General features: G+C 44.4%; 1 protein-coding gene and 1 pseudogene across 1 annotated transcript; one reads left to right on the top strand and one right to left on the bottom strand.

The window, feature by feature from the left end:
• Positions 1–866: 866 nt before the first annotated feature.
• On the top strand, positions 867–1,426 carry LOC132477002 (EEF1A lysine methyltransferase 2-like; annotated as a pseudogene).
• Positions 1,427–7,751: 6,325 nt separating this feature from the next.
• On the bottom strand, positions 7,752–20,603 carry CHGB (chromogranin B). Its single transcript, XM_060078583.1, has 5 exons — positions 20,537–20,603; positions 15,801–15,847; positions 15,241–15,334; positions 8,636–10,332; positions 7,752–7,835 (listed from the first exon to the last, which is right to left on the bottom strand). Exons 1-5 carry the CDS (start codon positions 20,583–20,585, stop codon positions 7,752–7,754), a joined length of 1,971 nt encoding a protein of 656 aa, XP_059934566.1. The 5' UTR covers positions 20,586–20,603.
• Positions 20,604–27,434: the final 6,831 nt, after the last annotated feature.

Below are 27,434 nucleotides of genomic sequence, written 5' to 3'. Positions count from 1 at the left end.
CTGATAAGCTGTTAATTACCCCCATTAACATTTATTAGGCACCCACTGTTTTTTGACCCTTTCTGAGGAAGTGCAAAATCTTTGAAGAATAGGAAATTAATGTGATGTACTCCCCCCTCCAGTTCATTAGTAACCTGGGCTTCTGGCATTTAAATGAGATATTAAAACAGGACTGGAAAGATTTAGACATTTCATTTTCACATTGCCAGAAAGTTAACAAGGTACTAAAGAAAACTTGTTTCAAAATGTGGGTGGCCTCAATATGTTGTATGTTGTTATCATTCTAAACCAGCACACTTGGAAAAGTAGAGAAATTCATCCAGAGGGCGGAGGAAGTGAGAGTGAAAAGTCATTTGCCTTCTGGGAGTACTTTCCACGAACAAATAAGTGTAAGTAAGGTGGCCTCTCACAGTTCTTTTCCATCACCTGTGAGTGACACAAAGTAGCTGTAAGGCGACAGACTCAAGGAATAGAGGAGACAAAAATAAGAAAGAATATGCCTGCTTTAGACCAAGTATCAGCAAGCCACAGCCCACAGCCCCAATCTGGTGCACTGCCAGTTTTTTTTTGTATGGCCTCAAGCTAAAAGCTGGTTTTTCCATTTTTTAAATGTTGAGGTGGAGGCAAAAGAAGAATAATTTTGTGATATGTGAAAATTACATGAAATTCAAACTGCAGTGCCCATAAATGAAGTTTTATTGGAACACGGCTAGGCTAATTTGTTCAAGTATTGTCTGTCCATGGCTGCTTTCTGCTGTGGCCAAGCTGAATAGTTGTGACAGAGACCAGATGGCCTTCGAAGCCTAAAATATGTTCCATCTGGCCCTCTAAGGAAAAGTGTGCTGACCACAGATTTAAGTGAAGCGATGAATGGAACAGGAGGGCAGCATTTCGGAGCGTGGGGGGAACAAACAGAGCAGTGGCGCTGGGGCCCCAGGCACAGTCAGAGGGGCAGTCCCAGAGGGGATGGCTTCGTCCCAAAGGCTGGGGCCCCAAGAGCACTGGGATGCTGTTATCTGTGAGAGAGAACTGCAAACTCTCCAAGAATATGGAGATACAGGATTAATCTCATTTGGAGAAGAGGGTATGGCTCGACTAAGGTAGATGCAAAGACACAGGATTCTCCTGGATGCTTCAGTACTTGATAGTGAAATCGGAAATGGCAGAATTTGGTTTCCCTAACATGACTGGAATTGATACAGCTTTCCAGAAATATTATAGAGAAAGAAGGTTTATTAAGTTGAAGGTAGAAGACTTTTTGAATCTTTCTGCAAAGCTGCCTCGATTTCATACTAGTATTGCCAAAGGGACTATTGATGCCATAAACCGTAATCCTAACAATGCAATTGAGAAGGTGAAGCATTATGTGAAATCTCTTTCCAGAATGTTGAAAAGTGAAAGACTTTTTTCTAATAACCTAATATAATTTAACCAAGGAATCATTGCTAAATGAATTCAGTGAAGGATTTGAATTTCTCAAAGAGCTACCAACACCCAAGTTCATCTTTGGAGGCAGATCTGGAAACAGTGTTGCATCACTGGTTTTCCAAAAAATGTGAGACTTTTTATTGGACAAATTCAGTTAGCTTTTTTAAAGAAACTCCACAACAAAGTAAACCTGACACAGAAAATCCAAGGGTAAATAAATGCTTAGTAATCACACAGGATGCACACGTTGTATGGATAGAACAGGTTAGTTAAAAAAAAAAAATCATGCGCATGTAAGTGGTTGGGTTTTAGAGGTAAACCAAGAATAATTAAAATGTTCTTTTGTATTTAAAATGTAAATATTTTTCTTTCTGATTTAAGAAGAAATATTCCTGTAACTGCTGAAACAGTTAAAAACTTTAAAGCAGTAAGTGAATTTACAGGAAAAAAAAAAAAGATGTAAAGTGAAATCCAAAGCTCTTTCTCAGCCCTCTAAACCTATTGGCAGCATTTGACCCCTCTCCGTGTGACGGTTTCCCTCTCCTGGTTCCCTGCTTCCTTTTTAGCCTTTTTTTCCTCCATCTCTGTTGCTGGTTCCTCTTCATCTCTGAGATGAATGTTTAGGAAAATATCAGTGTGCCCCAGGGCTCAGCACCTGCACCTCTTCCCTTTTTTTTGTCTATACTTGCTGCCTGGGTGTAGAATGTTCAAGGGATTTGGGAACTGATAAAAGAAAAAGATAGAACTATGAGGTGGCAGGAGTGCATACCTACTTTATTGGGTGATGATGAAGCTCTGCACGTTTGCAAGGGTGGGGAGGGAGGAATGTTCCTCATAGCAGGAATCTGTCCAGAAGCTACACCAAGGGGGTTGCTACTCAAGGGGAGGAGGGCAAGAGAACTCCCAGGGAGAGGGGAGTCGGAGTGGAGCCTTTGGTGTCTAGGTAATGCCGCTCAGCGGCACGGCAGGGAGTCACTGAGTCAGAGAGGTCCAAGGGGCAGGAGTCTCACAGCTTATAAGGATTGAGGTCTGTCTTGTAGTCGCATGGCTCTATCTTATCAATGGCCAGCAGATGCTAAGTATAGTTTGGCAGAGGTATGCAAAGCAGATGGGCCTTGAATGTCCAAAAATGTGCTCCTTTGGGCTATGTTTAAAACGAATGGATGTATGAATTTTTTTTTTTTTTTTTTGATGGTACACGGGCCTCTCACTGTTGTGGCCTCTCCCGTTGTGGAGCACAGGCTCCGGACACACAGGCCCAGCGGCCACGGCCCATGGGCCCAGCCGCTCTGCGGCATGCGGGATCCTCCCGGACCGGGGCACGAACCCACGTCCCCTGCATCAAAAGGCGGACTCTCAACCACTGCGCCACCAGGGAAGCCCCGGATGTATAAATTTTGAGTCTGGCACTGACAGGCTTTTGAGCTAACAGTTCTCAGCCTACAGTGAAGAAATAAACAACTTTGGGGCAGATATACAGAGGCCATCTTTGGCTCATTTATATAACACTAGGTGATCTCACCCCATTTTGAGGCTTTATACACCATCTTTGTGATGGTGACTCCCACACTGTGTCTTTAGCCGCCCTCTTCCTTGAGCTCCAGGCCCATACACCTTACTCAACACTTCCACTGGGTGTCTAGTCACATCTCAAACTTAACAAATCCCAACCTGAGTTTCACATACGCTCCCCTCTAAGCCAGTCCCTCCTGCAACCTTCCCCACCTCCCCTCTTCCCAGTTGCTCAGGACTGAAACCTTGGAATCATCTTTGATGCCTCTCTTTCCCTCCTGCCACACCAAATCCATCGGCCCTCCCTGTCATCTGCCTCCAAAATAGATCCTGAGTGTGACTACTTTCTCCCACCCCCAGTGCCACCACCCTGGTCCAAGCCATCACAATGACCCTCCAGGATGTTTTGCAGTGGCCTCCTTGCTGGTTTCTGTGTTTCTGCCCTCACTTCCCCTACAGCCTTCTCTCAACCCAGCAGCCGCAGTGTTTTTATCATGTAAAGCAAATCATGTCAGTCCTCCAGAGAACTCTCCAAGAGCTAAAGCCAAAGTCCTTACCAGGACCTACAAAGCCCTGCATGATCTGGACCCTTCCGCCCTCTCTACCCTCATCCCCTATGACTGGCCCCCATGCTGCCTGCTTGTTCTTCTCCAAACGTGCCAACCACATTCCTGTTTCAGGGCCTTTGCATCTGCTGTTCCCTCCGCCTGAAGTGTCCTTCCCCAGGTGTCCATGTGGCTCATCCTGCTTCCTTTTGGTCTTCACTTTCTCATTGAGGCCTGTTATGTGTCCAAGTTTCTAGCTCCTGAGCTAAAAATAGTAATTGTTGCATTTAGTTAATTATTTAGCACCTGAGATCTCCCAATTATATATGTTACAATGGTATGTTGTGGATTTTCATTTTGTAATGATAGGACGCTTTCTCCCCTCCTGTCCCATCACTTGATAAAATATTAGAGACTGTGACAATTAAATACTCAAGTAAGAAAAAAAAAACTGTAAAATAACTATAGATGGCTGCCTCTGCAGAAGGATTTGGGAGGAGGGGGGCAGAGGCGATTTGTTTCTCATCATATCAGGTACATAGGGCACCCTAACAAAGTACCACACCTGGGTGACTTAAAACAGAAATTTATTTCACAATTCTAGGGGCCAGAAGTTCCAAATCAGGGTTTCAGCAGGGCCACACTCCCTCTGACAGTTCTAGGGAGGAATCCTTCCTAGCCTCTTCCAGCTTCTAGTGACCCCAGGCGTTTCTTGGCTGGTGGCAGCATAACTCCAGTCTCTGCCACTGTCTTCACATGGACTTCTTCCCTGTATGTCTGTCTTCACATGGCATTCTTCTCTGTATGTGTCTGTATCTAAATTTCCCTCTTCCTATTGGATATGGGCCCACCCTAATGAGCCCATCGTAACTATTACAGATCGCATCTGCAGAAGCTCTGTTTCCAGATAAGGTCACGTTCACAGGTGCCAGGGATTAGGACTTCAACATATCATTTTGAGGCACACAATTCAACTCATAACACTCACTCAATGTTTTGCCATCAACATATATTATTTTGATTAAAGAGGGAAAAAACAGTGACCCGGTTAGTCCTTGACTCCTTCTCAAAGAAATGGTGGCACCCAGAGGTCCTAACTGCACTCTGCTGGGCACTATGGCTCAGGTGGGATTCTCTTGGATGTCTCCTGCAACCTAGATAGGTCATTCGTGCCTGCACATTCCCCTGCCCTGAAGTGTCAGCAAAGTAAGATGAAAAGCTGTGCTGGAGCACAGGGCCTCACCAGGCAGTGGGCCAGGAGGATGCTGTGTGAACCAGTTCCAAGCCTGGGGCACCATGCAGAGCTGTGCTCCCAGCAGCTTCTCATGAGGGGTGTGTGTGTGTGTGTGTGTGTGTGTGTGTGTGTGTGTGTGTGTGTGTGTGTGTGTGTGTGTGTGTGTGTGTGTGTGTGTGTGTGTGTGTGTGTGTGTGTGTGTGTGTGTGTGTGTGTGTGTGTGTGTGTGTGTGTGTGTGTGTGTGTGTGTCTTGCCAGGCTGGCAATGAGGGGTGTGTGTGTGTGTGTGTGTGTGTGTGTGTGTGTGTGTGTGTGTGTGTGTGTGTGTGTGTGTGTGTGTGTGTGTGTGTCTTGCCAGGCTGGCACGTGATGCATTGCAGTGCTACTGGACTGCAGTAGAGAAGGGGAGAGACATATTGCGTTGCACATATTGCAACGTGTTAAGCATTTCCCAGTATCTTTTGTCAAGACACAGTAACACAAGAGATTATAACTGCAGTGTATTACAACGTGTGGTTACATTATTTACCATAAGACGAGTTTGAGCCTGCCGTTGAATGGTTTCTTAGGTTGGGCTTTCCCAGAAGCAATCCCTGAGATGAGAAGTTGAGGACAATCAGTTTATCTGGGAGGTGATCCCAGGAAACACCAGTAGGGTCACCAGTAGGAGCAGGACAGGGAGGTAAAGAGAGCCCATAAAGGGTGCACTAGAGAGCAGGCCACCTGTGGCACCTGGGGCTCAATCCCCCGGGGAGTTCTAGGAGGCACAGAATATGCGGCTCAGAGTTAATCCACCTGAGGGGTGCGGGAGCGGGCCTGCTTGTTATGGGTTGAATTTTGCCCCCAGAAAAAGATATGTTGAAGTTCCAACCCCTAGTTCCTCCAAATGTGACCTTATTTGGAAATAGCATTGATGCAGAGGTAATTACTCATCCTGGAGTAGGGTGGGCCCTTCATCCAACACGACTGGTATCTTTAGAAAAAGAACATTGTGTGAAGAGGAGAGGGTCATAGAAAGAAGATGGTCATGAGAAGATGGAGGCAGAGATTGGAATGATGGTGCCACAAGCCAAGGAATGCCTGGGGCCACCAGCAGCTGGAAGAGGCAGGAAGGACATTCCTCTACTGACTTTGGAGGGAGTGTAGCCCTGCCAACACCTTAATTTTGAGCTTCTGGCCTCCAGAACTGTGAGAGAGTAAATTTCTGTTGTTTTAAACTACCCAGTTTGTGGTACTTTGTTATGGCAGCCCCCAGAAACCGGAACGATATTTGTATCCTAACTCCTTGTCCCACGAGGACTGCCTCCAGCAGCCACGACCCCTAGCACTTCCCACTCGCCTTTGGGAGCAGCCCGTCATGATCCCATGGCTGGAAAAAATACCTAGAGAGACAATAAGCAGCCTTTTAGAAGTGTGTGTGTGCCCAGATTTAGAACAGTTTTCTGTCAGATTCATCACACTGATTCATCGCACTGGCTTGCTCTCCATATGACAAACTGACACCCTCCTGGAGAAGTATGTCACCAAGAGTTAACCTGACCAGAATCTGGCTAAATTATCACAGGCAAGTCTTAACTTAGTAAAGAGGAGGAGAACCAGGCCTTCCAGATGAATAAAAGTCATGGGTGATGCCCGGAGGACAACTCTTTACCTGAACTGCCAAAACAGGAGTAATCAACCAAGTAGAAGCCACCATCTGTGAGGAATGAAATGCCAAGTAAAAGAAGGGAGAAGTGCTATTGTCCGTTGGTCTTGCTGTGAGAAGCTGCAGCCATAAAAATGGTAGCAGCCACTGTTTCCTGCACCATTGCCTTACACTGGGCACTACCCCGAGTGTTTTGCTTAAATTCAGTCATCCTCACAACAAGCCAATGGAACAGATATCCTTGTTTTACTGATGAATCTGAGGCCCAGAGAGGGAAAGTAACTTGCCCAAAGTCACACAGTTACTTAGAGCCAGAGCCCTGTCTTCTTATAGAGCAGCTATGAGACAGGCCCTGAAGGTCCAAAGAACTGTCTGGCCTACCCCAGATGTTGTGATTCCCAGTCTAGAGTTCTTCCCACTATCCAGGCTCTCTCCTTGGCCCTGAAAAATGACCCTTGGCCAGCTATTCCCAGAGCTCTCCAGATAATCGGATTTTAAAAGTAATGTCTTATAATAATTTTTGAAACAGGTTCTTCAAGCCTATTTAATCTTTCTCCAGCCTGGAGGAGCAATGTCTTCTCCTGACCGCTTTCTCTTTATATCCTCCACATTCTTTTTTTTTAATTTATTTTTTTGGCTGCGTTGGGTCTTTGTTGCTATGCGCAGGCTTTCTCTAGTTGCCGTGAGTGGGGGCTACTCTTCGTTGCGGTGCACAGGCTTCTCATTGTGGTGGCTTCTCTTGTTGTGGAGCACGGGCTCTAGGCGCGCGAGCCCAGTCGTTGTGGCGCACGGGCTTAGTTGCTCCGCGGCATGTGGGATCATCCTGGACCAGGGCTCGAACCTGCGTCCCCTGCCTTGGCAGGTGGATTCTTAACCACTGCGCCACCAGGGAAGCCCCCTCCACATTCTTTTATTTCAGATGTTTGCTCTTTTCCTTTTTTTTTTTTTTTTTTTTGTTTCTGTATCCAAACACCAACCAACCAACCAATCTTAGTGCTATATTTTAGAATTTACTTTGAAGAATGGATCTAAAAGTCACACTCCTCCCTGTTAGCCCAAAGGAAGCTGAGGACCTGACACGTTTGGCCTCAGGTGAATCTTTTATTACTTCAAACTGAGACATTTTTTCAAGGACGGTAGCACAGTCATTGTCACAAGCATGTTAATATATCTATTATTTGATAAAGAATATGCTACAAGTCATGCTATTCATATTTTCAATAACATTCTGGCAAAAATGAAGGACATTTCCAATCGTGTCAAACACTGGATGAACAGTAAATTCTACCTTCTGCCTTTGGGTAAATGAATGGGGTCTTTCAGTGAAGTGGTGGAAAACAGATCATGTGAGGCTGCTTTTAAAATCTGCCCTTTGCTCCAATGACCATCAGCCCCTTCGGTGACCACTGAATTTCTCAGCTATTTTCTGTAGTTCCAAATCCATCGCAGCCAAGTTTTCAAGTTCTTTTTCCTAGAAAATACAGAAAAGTAGAGGCATGAGGTCCCAGATCAATTTAGTTCTTTGCAGTTTTAGGGAGTATGAACAGAAAGGGGAATTTTTGATATGTTAGAGGCTCTAGGAGATACCCGACATCAGTGGTTTTCAAAGTGTGGTTCCTTGACCAGCAGCATCAGTATCACCAGGGAACTCGTCAGAAATACAGGTTCTTGGGCCCCACCTGGGACCTACCTATGGAATCAGAAACTCTAAGGCTAGAAATCCCACATGATTCTGAGGCACATGCAAGCCTGAGAAGCACCAACCTACATAATCAATATTGGGGGAAAAAAAACATTGTTAAGGAAGGTAAAGCTCTGGTAATGTTACTTCTCCTACACGTAGATGTCTGACTGTTCTAGGCCAAGAGATGACAGAGATAGAACTAAGCAACGAACTTCTGTATCACCTGTTCTTTTCTACCCTGGGAAATAGTGATGAAAAGCCAAATGACCAAGGAGAAGACACTAGACCAGTGGTTTTCAACCTTGGCTGAACATTGAAACCACCGGGGAGCTTTAGAACATCCTGATGCAGCCGAGGTTGAGAAGCACTGCAGCACTGCAGTGGGAGGAAGTGGACAGGGCTGTGGACAATGGCTAGATGCCAGGTGGAAATCAAACCCAGAGGCTGTCTCCGCTCCGTTACTAGGCGTACAGTCCCATGGTGATTAATTCCCATCCGTATCTCCCCATAGTATCAGATAGTCTTGTGTATAACATATTAAAATTAACCACCTGAAGTTAGTTTCAAGCAAAAGCCCCACGCCATACCTCTTCCTCCGTCAGAGCTCCTTGGCTGGCCCTCTCCTCTTCATTTCCTGCTGCGTGGCGACGGCGTATCTGCTCCTCCGAGCCATAGAAGTCCGGGAACTCAGCTGACTTCTTCCTGTAGTGAAGGAGCCGGTCCAGTTCGGCCACTCTGTCATACTGCCTTTTCAGATCCAGTTTGGGGGCCAGGTTTCTCTTCTCATACCCCCAGTTTACATCCTCCTCAAAGGGCTTTTTCTCCCACCAGTCATAGCTGTATTCTGGGAAGAAATTCTTCTCATTCAAGGTCAGCCCGTTCTCCTCTTCACCCTCAAGAGAATTGTCATCCATGTGGTCTTTTCTCTCAAACCGGCTGCTCTTCCACTGGGGAGGGTCGTCGTACGGACCGACGAGCTCCGCTAACCTCTCCTTGTCGGTGATGCGATGGGGAGCGTACTGTTTGCCTCGAAGCCTAGCTCCTTCCCTGTTCTCTTCGGCGTCTTGCGGGTCCCCCCGCTGCGGCCACTTCCCTCGGGCTCCCTCCTCACCCCTTTGCTCATCATAGTCGAGGTAATCTCGCAACTCGCCTGGTGGATGCCGTCTCGCCTTGTCCGTCTGGCTTTCCCGAACACGGTGGTGCGCTTCACCCAAGAACCGTTTCTCTTCCGTTTGGTGCAGAGTGGGGTAGGCTCCCGGGTCCCCTCCCCGGGCTCTGTGGCGGGTCCCCCCCTCCTGGCCTCTCTCTTCCTCGCTCTCCTCGTCATGGCCGTGCGCCACGCCATTCAGCTCTAGGCTGAGGCCTTTTCTCCCGTCCTCCTGCTCTGGGCTCTCCTCACTGCCAGGCCTGGGAGCCCGGTGCTCTTCACTTCCTTTGCCCCCATATCGTGCCCCCTCCAGGTCCCCGGGAGCCCGGGCAGCCAGGTGACTCCGCACTTCCTCCCCGTATTCGGCTTCTTCCTCCGAAGGCCTGGAGAGGGTTGGATGGCGGGCTCTCTTTTCCCCTGAGCCGCCTGTGCCCACGTGCGGCTCCTCCCGGGAGTACCCCCTTCCCTCAGCGGGAGGACTCCCTTCCTGAGAGGACCTGTCGGGCCTGCTCCTCCCGTGGTGGTGTCTTGGCCTCGAGCGTCGCTTGTCCGCCTCGTGGCTGACATCCTCCTCGCTCTCCTCAGGTCCTTCCCGGCGCTCGGGGTCGCTTTGCGGCTCTCGGGGCCCATTCTCCTGGCTCCCGGTCTCCTCTCCGCTCTCCTGGCTGCTCCTCTCCCGGCTGTGCGACTTCTCCAGGCCCCCAGCGGACTGCGTACCGTATCTGGACGCTGACTCGTCTTTCTTAGCTGGAGTCTGGTTTCTGTGGCTGGGAAGAGCAGTTTGCGCCTCTCCTGCCCCTCTAGGGTGTCCCTCCTCACGGCCGTCTTCCACACGCTCCCTTTTCTGATATTTCTCCGCCTCTTCTTCCTCCCTGTCGTGTCCATTGTTATTCTCAGAATGGCGTGTCTTTGTTTCTTTGGCCACTTGGCTGCCTTGGGACTCGCCTGCCCGCTCTCGGCTGTGCCCACCGCCCTCTGTGTCTGTCACTGTCTGGCCTTGGGCATCCCCCTCCCCTGCATCCTCCCTACTGGAGGTCCTGGGGGCTTCTGAAGCATCAGCTGGGCCTCTTAACAATCTCACTTCAAACCTTGTGTTTTCATTTTCACTTTTCTCTTCATCTTTGAGCTGTTTTCCACCTATAATGAAAATAGAAAAGAGTAAGTATCACTTCAGAATTGTTTGTGGTTCAGTAAGCACGGCCTCAGTGATCACTACAAATCCTAAAGATCCTGAAAGTCCTTGGGTAATTTTTTAAGTTAATAAAGAATATACTCAGATTACTTTTAAAAGAAATGGTATGGGGACTTCCCTGGTGGTCCAGCGGTTAAGACTCCACACTCTCAGTGCAGGGGGCCAGGGTTCGATCCCTGGTTAGGGAACTAGATCCCGCCTGCTGCAACCAAGATCCCGCATGCTGCAACTAAGATCCAGCGCAGCCAGATAAATAAATAAATATTTTAAAAAAGAAAGAAAGAAATGGTATGAAAACTCCTTAGCTGTGTTTAAATCTGATAATAAATTCTCTGCATATTTATTTTTTCATAACACCCAACAAGCATCTTTCAATGACCAAATTGAAATCCAAATATAGGTTTATAAAATACTAGAATTTAGAACCAGAAGACACCTTAGAATTTGTGTACTTCAGCCTCCCCTTTTTGTGGACAGAGACACTGAGGCTCAGAGAGGTGTAATTCAGGACCATTATTTCCATGTTTGCTCTAAGTAGGGGTTTAAAAGTTAGCATTGTGTAAATGGTTCCCACTAGAATCCAGCTCAATTAAGTTAAATGCCCAAAATGGGAAATATCAGATTCAACAAAGGATTAAAAATTTTGTGTTAGTTTATCAGACTTTTATTATCCAATCAACTGTGTAGATGCAACTTAGCAGTGAGTGACAATAAAACAGTAATTGGTGATAAGCAGGGTGTTTGTTTCTTCCCTGAGAAAACTGCACAGCAGTGGAAAGGACCATGTCCTTCCCTCATTCAGGTCCCATCCACCCCACATGTTCTCAAATGTTGAGAATGAACTTCAGTAAACTGAGTTATCTTTGTATTGCACAAATCAACAGTAGACAGTATAACCGACATTTTAATTGAATGCTATTTTTTCTCATCTTTTCTAAATGTTGACAGCATCTTCACTAAATCCTCCTTAGCTCAAGGGCATCCTGTGAAAGAAGATATGCGGTTGACACTGTCTGAGTTGTTAGCTGGGAGGGCTTGGATTTCAACTGATGTCACTGAGTTCATATAGAACACCTGAAGCCAAGGCTGCTCACAGCTCTAGGCTGACGTCTGCGCCATCCATGGTGGGGGCCGCCAAACCTTTGTGGCTGCTGAGGACTTGAAATGTGGCTGGTCCAGACTGAGATATGTTGTAAATGTAAGAAACCACCAGATTTCAGACTTCAGATGAAAAACAAGAATGTAAAATATCTCAAATTTTCATATTGATATGTTGGAATGATAATATTTTGGATGTATAAGATAATATATATTATAAACATATTGTAGGTACAAATTATATATTGAATAAAATAAATTGGACAAAATTAAATGTATTATTAAAATTAATTTCACCTGTCGCTTTTTACTTTTTTAGTGTGGCTACTGGAAAATTTGAAATTATATTTGTGGTTCACATGATATTTCTGTTGAATGGCTCTTGATGAGTCATTTTGAACTGATATTTGCAAAACAGAAAAAAATTGGTCTGTTTTGTAAAAATGTCCAAGAAATAGCAGACAGTCTATTCGCCTCTGCTTAAAAGCCCAGCCTGGCATGATGATATGTTCATGTTTTATGAGGCAACTGAAATGTCCCTGACCTTCACACCCAGACACCTGAGGGCTGGCCCTTCACCGGTGCCTTTGCCTTTTAAGAGCCAGTTGTGGTGTGTGCAGCACTGAGGTAGGGCTGACCAGGTATGCACAGGTAAGCAGGGAGGCTTTGAGCAGATACTGATGTCATCCAGGCAGAATCTCAGCTTCCCGAGGCAGAGGCTGTGTGGCCCCTTTCCTACTGCCTGCTGGTCAAGAAGAGAAGTATTTTTATTTTTTCCAGGTTAAATGTGTGCTGCTTGTAGCAGCTTGCCTGAGGCTTAGCACTTCCTCCTAAATTGAGCTTTAAGTCCCCTCAGGTGAGATCTCAGGAGGGCTGTGATCAGCAGCATACAGTCTTGTCAATCTGTAAAACCAATGTGTGAAGCTCACTCTTACTTCAAGTAAAAAGGGGAAAATGCACCTTCCATCCCTAACTATCATGTTGCCAGAGATGACCAGATCAAAGAGATTCTTATACCTGTTAAGAAATTGGACTATGAATTCCCTAAGGTCTCTTCAAGCCATGAAACAATGATTCTTCCCTGCTCCCCAAATGTTTGTTTGCTCAGTAAGCGTGTGCTCACTCCAGAGATGTGCTGGAGAGAGTGGGAGTGGAGACAGAGATGGGCTGGGGATGGGAGGGAGGCTACATGAAGGAATTCATCCAACTTGTTGGCAGAAAGATCCACCTGTCCTGTGATCGGCATAAGACATTTCAGCAGGAGAGAGAAAACCAGAATAGGACAGAAGCTTTGTCGTCTGCCAAATCAGTAAACAAAGGATGTCCTGGCCATCTAGGCACTGCAGCCACACATAACTGTGTACCCAGAGGGGATTCAGGATGGAAAAAAACAAGATAATTAAGATTCGTATCAAAGGAATGACTTCAATAAGCCCAGACTCCTGCATCTTCCCATACATAGAAAAGTGCTAAATTCGTTAACTTAAGATGTCTGGTTTTCTTTAATTAACAGTAATATTTTGATGTTCTGACTATCTGGTTTTTATTGCAAGAACGCCTGTATATCCTGGCTCCTCCCTTACCTCTTCAAAACAGTCCCTCAGACTGTATCTGAGAGGTTGTCCCCTGGAATGTATGTCCATGGAATAAAATATAAATCTCAAATTTTAGGTTGTGCTTTTTTTTTTTTTCAGTCGACAGAAGTTATGAACTGGTAGCCCAAAGGTGAATTCTATTTGGCCTAAATAACATTTTTAGTAAATTTGAATTCAGAGGCAATAGTTAAATACTAGGAGATATTGCTTAGATATCCAAATTTTAAATTCTTTTGAAAAATCCCAAGATCTGGTAACAGAATCTCTTTTTCTCTCACAATAGGTTTCAAGCTGAGAAAAATCTATTCCTCCTTAGAAGGGGAATGTATCCTCCAGTTCGTGAGTCACTTCCTGTCCTGTTTTATTCCTTTCTCTTATGTGTTTGTCTGGCCCTGGCTGGTGTTTGAGTCTGCAACCCCGGAGGAGCTCAAATCTCCCTGATCTCAGTATTTAATGGCTCTCTGGGTATGATGTCTCCAAGGTCCTGATAGACATGGGTCATTTGATTTTTACCAGTTTTCCTGGGGCTCTCTCAAGAGACTCAAAAGACCCCAGGGCACAATCAGTGATGAGCAGAGGCTAGACTCCTATCTGAGAGCTAAGAATCTGATCTTGGCAGTTAGCAAAGCCCTACAATCAACAACTCTTCCTAAGCAATCTTGGTTCTTTGATGACCTAGTATGACAGACCCAAAAATTCTGCATCCATCTGGTAAACAAAGAAAGGGGAAGGGAGATAACGAGATGGGTTTGCCCAAAGGAGCAGCATTTAGTCCCTGCCTGGAGACCCACCCTGCTCTCACTCATTCCCTGCAATGGCTAATAAGCTCATTCTAACAAGCTCATTCCTGTAATTGCTGGAAAAGAAAGTTGGGGAGAAATTCTGAAAGAGGCATGTAGGCTGGGAGTGGTAGAGAAGCTTCCTTCCACTGTGCATGGGTCTCCTACAGTCTCAGGCCCCCACACCTACTTTGGTTATCCTGAAGCCCCCAATAGTGGATTGAGTCCCCCCAGGTTACTCTTTTGGCTAGTCACTCATACTTGTTATAATTTTATGCATGGGCCTCATGTGCAGCAACAGGAAGAGAGTATTATCTTGCAATAGGAGATTTTGAAGGTGAAAATAAAAAAGAAAATCCACTGTTCTCAGCCTGACTAAAAATTTAAAAGCAGAGAAAGGTGTTGAAGAGAACAGAGCTTTTCGGATTTGTTTGAATCAGTTTGACTTCATGCTAAAAGAGATGCATAGTTTTTGTTTTTGTTTTGGCCATGCTGTGCAGCATGCAGGATCTTAGTTCCCCAACCAGGGATCGAACCCATGCCCCCTGCACTGAGAGCACAGAGTCTTAACCACTGGACTGCCAGGGAAGTCCCAGAGATGCATAGTTTTGTAAAATTTACCTCTTCATGTCAACTTCCAATGGATACTGCTAGTATCACTGTTCAAATTTTGTTTTCAACATAAGCTGTTTTGTATAGAGGAACATTCCAGTCTAGACCCAGAAGACCATTGCTCTGACTCCTTGGATGCTCTAAGTCTACCCCCATCCCTTCCAGTTCTCAGGCCTGGAACTCCTGATACCATTTGGTAGTGCCTCTCATTCTAACAAGCTATGTATTAAAATGGCTTAACCAATCTGTCATGTAAACAGGCCAGAAGTTTCCCAGTCACCTTTCCAAGCTTCTAACTCCTCTTTGTCAGAAGAGTAGAAGGTAAAGAGAAGAATAATTTTTGTCTCCTATCCTTTCATCTTCCATTGCTTCCAGAACACTTCACCTCCCTGTCTAATCACAAACGAGCACTTCCCATACCTCCCTCCACCCAAATGAAAGCCTGTTTTAAAATTCCAAACTCTCAAACCAAGGAATTTAAGAACTATATAGACAGCTCACAGACTATCATTGACTTCAACTCCCTCATTTTACTTTGAGGAAATAAATCCAGAGAGGCAAGGGGTCTTCCCCATGGTAACACGGCTATTAAGTGCCAGAGCAGGGTTTGGGAGCCATAGGTTATCTCCCCAGATACTGATCTAGCCTGTAGTCTTCCCACTGCATCATGCCTCTGGTTCATATGGAGGTAAAGTGGAAGGCGAAACAGAGGGAGCAAGAGAAAGAACTACTCAAGGGACAAAGATCTCCTGCAGTGGAGGATACTTACTATTCTTCAGGACTTGTCGGCACCCAGGGGTGATGGGTGGAGTGTTGGACTTTGACAAGGCATTTGAGAGGACCTCGATGATGCAGCGAGTCACCTAGGGGGAAACCAGAAAGCAGGCTGGCAAAGCTGGTATCACTGGAATGCCCGACTACTTAAGCCAGAGCTGCTGTCAAGAGAGGCTTGGCTATGTGACCTGTACCGATGCAGACACCTTGGGTCAGGAATGTAGACTTACATATAGGACTGTAATGAAACCTCCCAGGCCTCCCCACAGAGCAATGCAAGAAGGCACTGGGTCAAGACTATCCAGAGAAGAGAAATAAACACCCATTTCTGAACAGATTCAAAGGAAAACAGTGTGATGACAGCTATCCTCAGGGGCACTAAAACATCCAGGAAGGAGGTAAAAGCCCAGGGCAGGAGGGACATCACTTGCTCCCATTTCCTCATTATTGTTTGTCTATTTTTGGTTTTTATTTTGTTTAGTTTGATGAGATATGGGATGGGAGAATCCAGAGTCTAGATATAAGTCTGGATTCCAGACTTCCATTTCAACTTACCATTTCTTCACTGTGGTTCCTGATGTCCACTGGCAAAGAACTGACAGCTTTGAAAGAAAAAGAGAATGGGAAGCGAGTTGATTTTTGGAAGCTGTGTGTCCCCAAACTCACAAAATCACCCCACCCCCAGCATGTTACTTGGAGGGAGGGTCAAAGTCAGAGCTGAGCAGAGTGGAGATAGTTGGGGATGTCTGGATCCCAGGGACCAGAATTGCCCCAGTTGCACACACACACATGCACACATGCACACGTGCACACACAGCTGTTTCCCCTAGCAATGTCATAAACATGATTTGAAAATGAATGCTATCTTATATCCAATATAAATCAAATCCACACAAGGGGAGCTTCTGGGATACTGGCAATGTTCTGTTTTTGATCTGGGTGCTGATTACACAGGTGTGCTTAAGGAGGGAAAAATTCAGTAAGCTGTATACTTATGATCTATATGCAGTTTTCTGTACATATATTATATGTCAATAAAAACTTTAAAACAAACCTAGTTTAAATGAAACCGGGGTGCCCTCCTCAACCCTTCTGCCTACTCAAAATGGATAAAGATCTGTGATTCCCTTTGCCTTTTCCTGTCCCCAAGAAAATATTCTCCCTGAAACTCACTTCCTTTACAAAAATGTGGTTATGATTATCTTATATAATTAATTACCTCGTTTTATTCCCAAGCCTTTTCTTGGACAAGCACGCTTATGTGTCTGTATCAGTGTTGTTTCCCTTCCCCCATGTTGTCTGCAGCCATGTGAAAAATATGGGAGGTATCTAATTTTACCAGGACATCGTCGAGTCTGCAATATCATATGCAAATAGGTGTTTAATGGATGGTTCATGAGGATATTGCAAAAAGATAAATTTTAATTTATTTAAATTAAATTTCATGAGATTCTGTTTATTTTAAACCAGTGATTGAAGTGATTGAAGTGCCTTTGTCATCTTAGGAAATGCTTCAGGGGTGTTTTTAATTTTACAGTGCTTTTTTTCCTTTTTCAAAGTTGCTTTGATTCTTTTATCTTTCACTTTGACTTTGTTTTTTCTAAGCCCTTTCCACTGGAGAAGCTCAAAGCATTTACATATAGGCCCATCTCTACAGTTCTCCTGACACTCCCTAGAGGAGAAACTGCCATTATGGCTGGAAAGCTCAGTGCAGAAGATTCTTCCAGGTCTCTGAGACAAGTGAAGAGCTACTTGGAGCAAGAGCAAAACTCTCAGACATCAGAGATGGAAGCTGCTCAAATGCTGTTTCTTATTACCAGCAACCTGACCTTTCCTCCCCAAATATTTGTTTTCCAATCTCTTTACCTCCTCCCAATCAATTACATATCATAGGGCTCAATCTAGAAATAAAACTCCTATTTCATTTGCTCACCTTACTGAATTTTCCTTTTCAAAGCACAGCCTGGGATCTACTTCAATTGTTTCAATAGGCCCAAAGTTATGCAGCATGTTAAAATCATTGGTAAAATATTTAAGAAGCGATTAACAAGGTATGACCCCACTATCTTCCTGAAATGTAGTTCAGACAAGATCTGGATGGCCACCTTTGATACTCAGGGTCCAATATGCTGGGCCATTATTTTATCCCCAAATGGCTGTTATTTGAGAACATTCCCACTTTGGCACTTACTCTTCCCACCTGAGATCTGTAAAATGCTCTGAAAAGAAATAACTGAGAGAATTACTTCTGTCATAAACTAGAAAGTGCCTTTTAAAATTCTAGCTTTACTAAGCTTTCTTTGGTAAATGCAGTTTCTTGCTAATAACTTTTCTTTTTCCACAAATGTTTAATAGGTATTATTAACTACTGATATTGCTAAAGTAGTAACAGTCATCTGATTTGAGGGGAGAGGAATATTTTTCTTTTGTGACTCTAAACAATTCGTAGCTCATGTTTTTTGTTTTTGTTTTTGTTTTTGTTTTTTTTGCGGTACGCGGGCCTCTCACCGCTGTGGCCTCTCCCGCTGCGGAGCACAGGCTCCGGATGCACAGGCTCAGTGGCCGTAGCTCACGGGCCCAGCCGCTCCGCGGCATGCGGGATCCTCCTGGACCGGGGCACGAACCCACGTCCCCTGCATCGGCAGGCGGACTCTCAACCACTGCGCCACCAGGGAAGCCCTCATGTTTGTTTTTACAGAACAATCCTGTTTCCTAATTGAGGCTCTTCAGACATCTTTTTGATGGAAAGGAACTAAGGTCTCCTTATGAAAGCATATTATGCATCTAGTGAGACATCTAAGTTCCATTGTATTTCTTCCAATAGAATCTGTGGCAGCAAAGTGATAACCGAATGTATGTTGATACCCCTAAAGTAGTTTAACTTATTTTTGTAAAAGTTAACATTAAGGGTGCACAAAAGAAAACCCAATAATTGTGATAAAAGTGAAGTAGTCAAATGGCAGAAAATTTTTCAAATAATATCATATGATAAATCTGAGAATAACTTCCAAAGTATTAATATTCCATAAGACTACCAAACTAAGGTTTCATCCCAGAATGAAAATACAGCTGTAAAATAACATGGTACGCAAACTCTTTTTTTTTTTTTTTGGCTGCTTTGGGTCTTTGTTGCTGCGCGCAGGCTTTCTCTAGCTGTGGCAAGCGGGGGCTACTCTTCGTTGCGGTGTGCAGGCTTCTCATTGCGGTGGCTTCTCCTGAGAAGCACGGGCTCTAGGCACATGGGCTTCAGTAGTCGTGGCACACGTGTTCAGTAGTTGTGGCTCAAGGGCTCTAGAGCGCAGGTCAGTAGTTGTGGCACACGGGCTTAGTTGCTCCATGGCATGTGGGATCTTCCTGGACCAGGGATCGAACCCGTGTCCCCTGCATTGGCAGGCGGATTCTTAACCACTGCACCACCAGGGAAGTCCCCGCTAACGTTTTTGAATGCAGAAACCATCTTACCTAGTATATATGAATAGCATGTAGCTTCTTCACTCATATTAATTTTTAGAGTGAACAACTCCTGTAGAAAGGTGTAGATCTCCCTTCAGAAACTCATAATGGTAGGAAATGAGCCAGATGGTTTCTGCAGGTTTCCTGTGATTTTGCTAAAGAACAAACTCTGCTTGAAGGCTACCATGTCTAATATCCAAGCATTTGGGGGAGGTGGGAATGGGGAATGACTGCTAATGCATATGGAGTTCCTTTCTACCATGATGAAAATGTTCTGAAAAGTGATAATCCGTGAATGTACTAAAAATCACTGAATTATGTACTTTAAAAGTATGGATTTTATGGTGTGTGAATTATAGCTCAGTAAAAAAAATTTTTTTAAAGAATATAATATCTTGATTTTAGTTGCTGTTAAAATATAAACCCTTCTTAAAATATTATCTTGCATAAGAGCCATAAATATTTTACCACTATAGTTAAATAAGTCTTATAAATGACATTGTTTTTGTGGTCTATAGCACAATGTATAGCACAGATTTAGCTTGTTAAGCAATTCCTTTCTGAAAATATTTTTGACCAGGAAGGACTCTAAACGTTCATTTGGTTTCCTTTAATTAAATCGAGAACATTTATAGGCAATTTGTAAGAGTGACAAGAATTTTAGGAAATTCTGAATGTATGTAGTTTGCAATAAAATAAATTACCAGTGGCTTTCATTTTCTCTTTGGGATCCCGTAATTGCTGTCAATGAAACCCTCATATTCATGGATGGCAATGCCTCAACTCTAATTAGGAATCTCAATCTCAAATAAGAACAATATTCTATGAGGCCATTAAGACAGCTAAAAGAACCCCTCCAATTTAATCTGGTGGTGGCATATTTATTTCTCAATGGACTCATGGATTTTATTTCAACACACACACACACATACACACTTTTTCCTCAAATCTCCAAAGATCATTTCTTTGAGATTCAGAGTAGTTTGAAAGATCAATCCCACAATTTTCCACACATAAAGAGGCACTGTCAAATATCTACTACTTAAAATTGTATCTTCCCAAATTGACTAAAACGATTTTTTTTACTACTCTAAAAATATTTTTCGTGCTTATTTTATACTCATTATTTTTCTGGAATACAAAGGTCAAAATATTTCTTGCAGTTTCCATTTATAACTTAAAGTTGGATTAATTTGAATGTGAAATTACCTCTCCCCAGAGGCAGAAATACAAAATACAGAAAAATATTACACTAAACCTGTGCATACATATACCTGAACACACATATATGAATGTGTTAAGAAAAAAGATATATCTTATCTATATATATACATAAGAGACTTACTTTTATCTAATCATGTTTAAATAATAAAATAATAAAATAAATTATACAGTTGCCAACTAATATAATACATGTTCTCCTGTCTCTCCGTGGTCATCTGGCTTTAAAAAACCAAACAAACACTTAATTACAGGTACAGAATAAGACTATAACAGCATCTCTCTAAACAGGTAAAGAGGATGTGACATTTTAGAAGTGAGCACAAAATGTGGGGTTTCCTTGGAGGCGCGGGCACGTCTTCTTTATATCTATTAAAACAGACTCTTTTGGTTGGGCTAGGAAGCTCTCTGGCTTTTTCCAAGTCAGACGTTGGGGCGGGGAGTTGAAGGGAAATACCCAGGGAAGAGAAGAAAGTAAGAACCTCAAGCAAGAGGTAGACACCATCCACTCAACCCTCCCCGTCTCCCAGTATCCGCCAGTCAGGATGCCCAGAGCGGCCGGAGAGGCAGAGGCTGGCGCTGTCCGCGGTGCTGAACGTCCCATAGTGCCCACTCACCCGCCATCATCGTGGCTCCCAGGAGGCCGAGAAGCACCGCAGGCTGCATGGCCCGGCTCGCCGGAATCTGCGCAGGAGAAGAGGGTGGCGGCTGGCGGTGAGCAGACGTGGACGGAAGGCGAGATGAAGATACGCTGGGAAAATAGCCTTGTATCCTGGTCCCCGCGGTGTGGCGCGGTTGGCGCAGGCCCCGCTCTTTTAAAGAGCAAGCCGGGGCCGCAGGGCCGGGAGGGGCGGGCACCCAGGAGGCGGCGCCCCCTCGCTCAGCCCTGACGTCATGAGGCGGCCCCGGGGCGGTGGCGCAAGTAGGTAGAAATTTACGCCAGTCCAGTCGCCTTGGTGCTCAGGGTCTTGAGCGGGGGTGGGGAGTTAGGCAGAAGAAGGGGTGGAAGGGTGAGGGGAGGTAGTTAAAATGAGTCGGGGGGAGAGGAGCGAGGTCCTGCTTAGATTGTTCAAGCTTATTTCTCATCTCCCCCGCACCGCCCCACCCCCCAACCTCCATATAGAAACATGTGTTTGAGGCTGTGTATGTCTTTTCACTGTTGTCAGTTGGTCGACAGCCAGTTCCTACATTCAGACTTACTTTTCTTTTTTCTCATTATTTTATAAACCTTTTATAATTTCAGATCACCATGTACGGGGAGGGGGGGGTGGGAAGCCTTTGGGTAGATTTCTCAGGATTTCTCTCAAAGCAGGATGACAGAGGAAATCAATATTTTCCTTAGGAAACAGGGCTTTAGAATAAACATGGTATGAGATAGAGGTACAGTTACTCTTTTTTTTTAAACCCTATCATCACCTAATTGTTCTGGGAATTTTTTTTCCTGAAATGACCATATTTCCCACCTGCTCTGTAGTTTAACTTTGAAAAAAACCTGGAGTCCATATGTGTATGGGTATGTTTCTGGACTGTTGTAGAATATCAGTCCATTCCATTTCGGTGGTCTATTTGTTTATCCTTGGAGCAGTACCATACTTTCTCTATCACCATAGCTTTTAAATAAATCTTGATATCTGGTGGAAAAGGTCTTCTCACCTTGTTTTTCTTTGGGATGTTATTGGTTATTCTTGGCCCTTTGCATTTTCATATAAATTTTAGAATCAGTTTCCAATTTTCATGAAAAAACTCTGAGGATTTTGATAGGAATTGCATCAACTCTATAGATCAATTTGGTAACAGCTGACATTTTAATCTGTGGATCAATTTGGGAACAGATGACACCTTTACAAGAGTGGGCTGACCTAGCTTTTTGATTGCTGATGTTGTTCTGGATATAATTTTATCTCAAGTTGTACAGAATACTATTACTATAGGAAAAGAAAAGAAGCCATAGGGAAGAACATTTCTCAGGAATGCTCTCAAGGAGGAATTAAGGAGGAAAGCATATCTCCCTTAGGAACCAGGGTTCAGAAAAAAACATAGCTTTGCACATGGCTCCTGAAATAGGTAATCCATCAGGACCCAGCCAGGAAAATGAAACTACCAGAGGGAATTTAATACAGGAACTAATACTCAAGGATTAGAAAAGCTGAAAAGCAAATAGGAAAAAATGAGGAGACCCAGAGACTGTTAACTGCAGGCAGCTGCTACGCCCCGAGGGAATGGTGATAGGGTAAAGAAAGGATGTATCTTCACTGGACCCCAGAAACATGGACCGCCTGGTAGGAGTGGGAAGCTTTACAAGCTACAAAGGCCATGGGGCCATGGAGGAAGGGAGCTAGAACCACAGAAGAGAAGCAGCCATGGCTAGAGATGCATCTCCTTCCTCCCAAGAAGAGAAAGGGGGATAAAAACCCTGACTTCTCCTTTCTTTCAGTGCAAGTACCTCTTAGTGGCTGAACATACTTGGGAAAGACTGACAGGGAAGACTGTAAAATTTAGTTTGCAAGAGCCAGTCTCTCCAGCAATACAGAACAGAGGAAGGAATCAGGAAGCAAACAGACCAAAAAATGGCATATAGTTCAAAACCACAGGTTAGCAGTACAGGTTCTGAATTTAGATTTTTCTCTCAAAATTTATGAATTCATTTCATTTGCATATATAAATGCTTACTATTATATCAAGCACTGTAGTAGATACATATTCCACTGGCTATAGCAGATTACAGGGTTAATCCCAACATTAATGGCAAAAGGAAATATACTCCTCCCCCTGCTCTAACAGAGTTCACTAGTCAGAGAGTAAAGATGGGAGAGGTGTAGGGTAGACTCCAGGTCTACAGAGGAAGGTGAGAGAACATGGCATGCCAGGAAAATGGCATTACCATGGAAACTGATGCCCTGCAGATGTACATCTACAGAATTCTCTGTGTTTGTGGCCAATAAGATAAACATTTATCTCTGTGACTTTAAGGTTTTTTCCTAATAAAGACCATGTCAATAAGTAGTTTTCCTTAGATAATTTGATCCTACAATACACTTAGTACCTGGTTTCTTATGTCAGGTTAGATTCCTAATACACTTTGACATAATTAAGAAATCACAAATCAAATCTTCATGTTAAGAGAAGATAGAAACTATTTTTTTAACCCACTAAATTATGGGTAATATAACTCCATATAGCTTGCAAGAAGACATATATTAACATTTCTAAAAAGAGGCCAAGAGCTGGGGCTTCCCTGGTGGTCCAGTGGTTAAGACTCCTTGCTCCCAATACAGAGGGCACGGGTTTGATCCCTGGTTGGGGAACTAAGATCCTGAATGCTGCACGACACAGCCAAAAAAAAAAAAAAGAGATCAAGAGATAGAGCTACAACCCTTCAGGTGTGACAAAACAGGGAATCTTCCTCTTCAGTTTGGGGTTTGCAGAAAATTAGATGAACAGGTGCACTTATTTGTTTATATACTGGAGAGAAAGCAAGAAATAGATATTGAGAACTAGGGGAGATAACTATGATTTGGGTCTGATGGGTTGATAAGACCATTAGGTGCTTGACAAATCTATTATAGTTAGCAACATATCACATGGTAAGGATCTAGAATGAAGGCTGCTTGCTGGTCTCTCATATGTTCCTCCTCCCAACATACACACACACACACACACACACACACACACACACACACTGCAGCAGATGCTGCTGGTTTTCTGCCCATTTCCTTAATTTCCCTCAGTCTTACCATTTTGGAGCACACTGGCTTGATTTCCAATGGCCAAGATCTGCATTTCTTGGCCTGATAGCTCTCTCTGGTCACCAGAGCAAACAGAGCTGTGCAAATGGCAAGTTGGAAATGCTGAGGAATCAAGACCCCCAGGAGCAGCCCTCACCCAAACATGAGGTGTATAAATACCCCAGATTCACAGCTCCCTCAGAGGTATGTATTCTACATAGGCCCTGAAAGTTTCCCAGCGAGACTGAGCTTAGTTAACCACAGTGGAAATTTTCTTGATAGCAAGCTCTTTTTTTTTTTTTTTTTTTTTGCGGTATGCGGGCCTCTCACTGTTGTGGCCTCCCCCGTTGCGGAGCACAGGCTCCGGACGCGCAGGCTCCGGAGGCGCAGGCTCAGCGGCCATGGCTCACGGGCCCAGCCGCTCCGCGGCATATGGGATCCTCCCAGACCGGGGCACGAACCCGTATCCCCTGCATCGGCAGGCGGACTCTCAACCACTTGCGCCACCAGGGAGGCCCTGATAGCAAGCTCTTTATGGCTGACTTTCCTTTCCTGTTTTTCTTCTCTACTCCCCACTGCTGTTTCTTGGAATTATCTCCAGATAAATTACTTGCAGTCAAATCTTTGTCTCAAGGTCTGCTTTTTTGGGAAAGTTGGACGATGACACATACATTCACAAACATATAGCAGGATGTTAAATAGAATTTTTCTTATTATGTCTGACTTTTGACTGAAGCCTCAAAGCTAGGCAACATGGGTTTTAAGTACTCACATGCTTCAAAGAGAGGAGCCAGTCACATTTCTATAAGATTTGTTAACAGGGGGCCAAACTGGCACAGTGGGTATTACTCACAAGTCTGTGTAAGGGAACACTACAGATACAAACCTAGAAATGCAAAACTATAAAGGGACTGGCTGGAGAAAGAACTTTTTTGAAGAGAGTTTGTAGGGAGCCTTGTACTGTTTCATGATGCTTCTTCCTATCTCTGCCAAGTTGGGGGCCGCAAGAAGCTAACATAAAGTGGAGTTGTCTGCAGGAAGGGAGACTGAGATCTCATTTCCTTGCCAGACGCTTGCTGAGCTGCAGAAACCCACAGACTCGCTCCAATGCCAATAGAGGAGAGTGGGAAGGAGATCACAGGGCAGTTTAATCTGTGTCCCCAAGAGTTTGAGAGTGAAGTGAGCAAGGTGGAAGTGGGCAGGGGGTCAGCTGGGACAGCCTCAATGGCAAGTTGAGGGGAGAGGACAGTGGCTGGAACATCTGCATGTGCAGAGTTTTCCCTGGGCTAAGTGGCCTCCACAGAATGCTACTGGTCTCAAGTCACCCCAAAAAGCCCCTGCTTGAAGGAGCAAGGGGATCCCCAAGATGTGCTGATAATGGTAGCGGAGAGGTGTTATGAGAGGTCAGAGAGCATCACTCTTGTCAGGGACTGGGAAATCAGAGAACATTAAATAGCTTCACGGCACGCTCTGTTAATGAGGCTGTGGTGCAAATAGACCCTCTGAGACACGCCAGTGAGAATCCGAGTTGCTGCCGCTCTGGAGGAGGGGAACCTGGCAACGGCGAACAAAACTACACAGGCACCTGCCTTTGACCCAGCAACACCAATTCAAGGAATTTACGCTAAAGATGCAGCTTGAACAATGCAAAAGCACACATACGTGAGATTATTCACTGCAGCATTGTTTATCGTTGCAAAGTGCTGAAACCTTCCTGGGGCCCAATGGAGGACTCTAAAGAATCCACAAAGGTCCCTTGTGAAAGGGCCAGCCAGCATGTGGAGCTGTGCCATAGTAGAGGGCACTGAAAACCAACAGAGGACCACAGACGACACTGGCCGTCTCTGAACCCTCCTCCATCTCTGTCATCCTCCTCTTCGGTCCAGACTTGAAGGAGCTGAAGGGAGGGGTAGGATAGGAAAGAAAGAAACAAGGGAACAAAAGGAGAGGCCAGCCCTTTCCTCTTCCCCATGACTTGTTCCAGGTCAGGCAGCAGGTGGGAGTTAGAGGGGCTTTGAATTGGGTGAAAAGTAGAAGTTTGGACTATTGTAATAGTCCAGAGTTAATGAAAAGCTATTGTTTCTGCCTGAGATATGGTTCAAGGGTCAGAAAAGGAGCTTTGACAGAAATACTTGCAGACAGTTGTAAGAGAAGATTGAAGCTGTTTCCTGAGTGTACCCGCCAAGTTCATCATGTTCAAATGCGTTATGTGTAACATAGGATAGAAAAATGCTTGCACATTGTTTACACATATAAGTACTGTAGTATAAGGGGGAATGCTCCGATAGGGCCAGAAATCATGAAGAATCCTCGAGAGATAAAGGCAGCTGGGTAGAGAGTGAAGGAGAAAAATCACAGCTCCTAAGATAGGACTAATGCAAAAAATCAGAGGAGGTTTGGAGTTCTGTCAAGCCCAGAAGCAGGGGAGGAATGTGGGTGTGAATGTTGAGGAGTTTGAGTGGGGTCCCTAGTGGAAGCACACACAGATGGTGTGGTCCTCCCCTCTTCCAGCACTTGTGCCAAGCAGTAAGTAGCAGAGATGTCAAGACCTGCATCCTGTTCCATTGGGTTCTTTCCACCTCTTAGGAGCAACCTCTTTCTATCTCTGATACCTTGATGTCCAGGGGCCTATTTCTCCTCTTTTCCTAAAAAATCCTTCTCTATATGACACTCTTCATAGGGATTTTTGAAGTTTGGTTTCATTCCAAAATATGTATCTCAATTTGTGGAATTTCTAGCAACAAGCCAGAAATAATGGTCATGACCTTGAAATCACAGTAACTTCAGGCCAACATGTCTGATACTGGAAAGCAGAAGCAGTCCTGTGCTGATTGTTTTGAAATCTCCCTCGTGTACTCTGTCTGGCCTTTTTCTCTGTGCTCATCCTCAGGAGTCATGAGCTGTAAGTTGGTTCCATCTCGTGATTCTGAGAGATCTGGTGGACTTAATAAGCACTCTTTGCTCTGAGAGGAGGCATTCTTTTGGCGGTGCTGAATTTTAAATTATTTATGACGAAGATTAGAGCTTACCAACTCCCAGGCAGGCCTCTCCTTTACAAAAATGTATTCTGTAGAAGTAAACTCCAGAAAAAATCCATGTAGGCTAATTATAGTTTTATACCTATGAATATGTTATTTCTCAATAATTCATAATGGTCCTCAAGGAGCCATTACCATTAAGTAAATATGCATAATCAGAAACCTCCCAAGACTGTAATTGCCCATATTCTTGTTCTGGGTAACATGTATATATATAGTGGGCCACTTATCAGTTTTATTAAAGGATTGTTCTCCATCTCTTTCTCCCACTTTCCTAGCTGCTTTCCTTTCTTTTGCATTCACTCACAAAGCTGAGAAAACACACCAAATAATATTATCCTGCCATAAAAACTCACTACTGCCTAAAACTAAGTTACCAATGGATGGGCCAGTCTCAACGTTTTTGTCTTTTAGAAGGCATATCATCCTATTACATATGAAAATAAATATTGGAAGACTTACTGGATTTGGTCTTTTCCCCCCAGAAGTAAAGTGAAGGCAGACTTCATAGCTCACTAAGGAAAGGAGAAAGAACCTTTGCAGGCATTTGACCCAAGGGGCAAATAGGTACCCGGCTCCTGCAGACTAAAGCAAAAGTCCCAGGGTTCATCAGACCTGAATCTTGGGCCAGTTTCTAGCCTAGATGTGGAAGATGAAGTAAAGGGGCATCCAAAAGTCCCCACTGAATCTATAGCCCAAGGAGAGGTTGAAGAAAGGCCAGAGCAGTCCGAAGGAAAGCAGTTGCTTCAAGG

Source organism: Mesoplodon densirostris, chromosome 16, assembly GCF_025265405.1.
Source record: "Mesoplodon densirostris isolate mMesDen1 chromosome 16, mMesDen1 primary haplotype, whole genome shotgun sequence".
NCBI lineage: Eukaryota > Metazoa > Chordata > Mammalia > Artiodactyla > Ziphiidae > Mesoplodon > Mesoplodon densirostris.
Note: the sequence above shows the minus strand (reverse complement) of the source record. Positions and strands in the feature narration are given on the sequence as shown.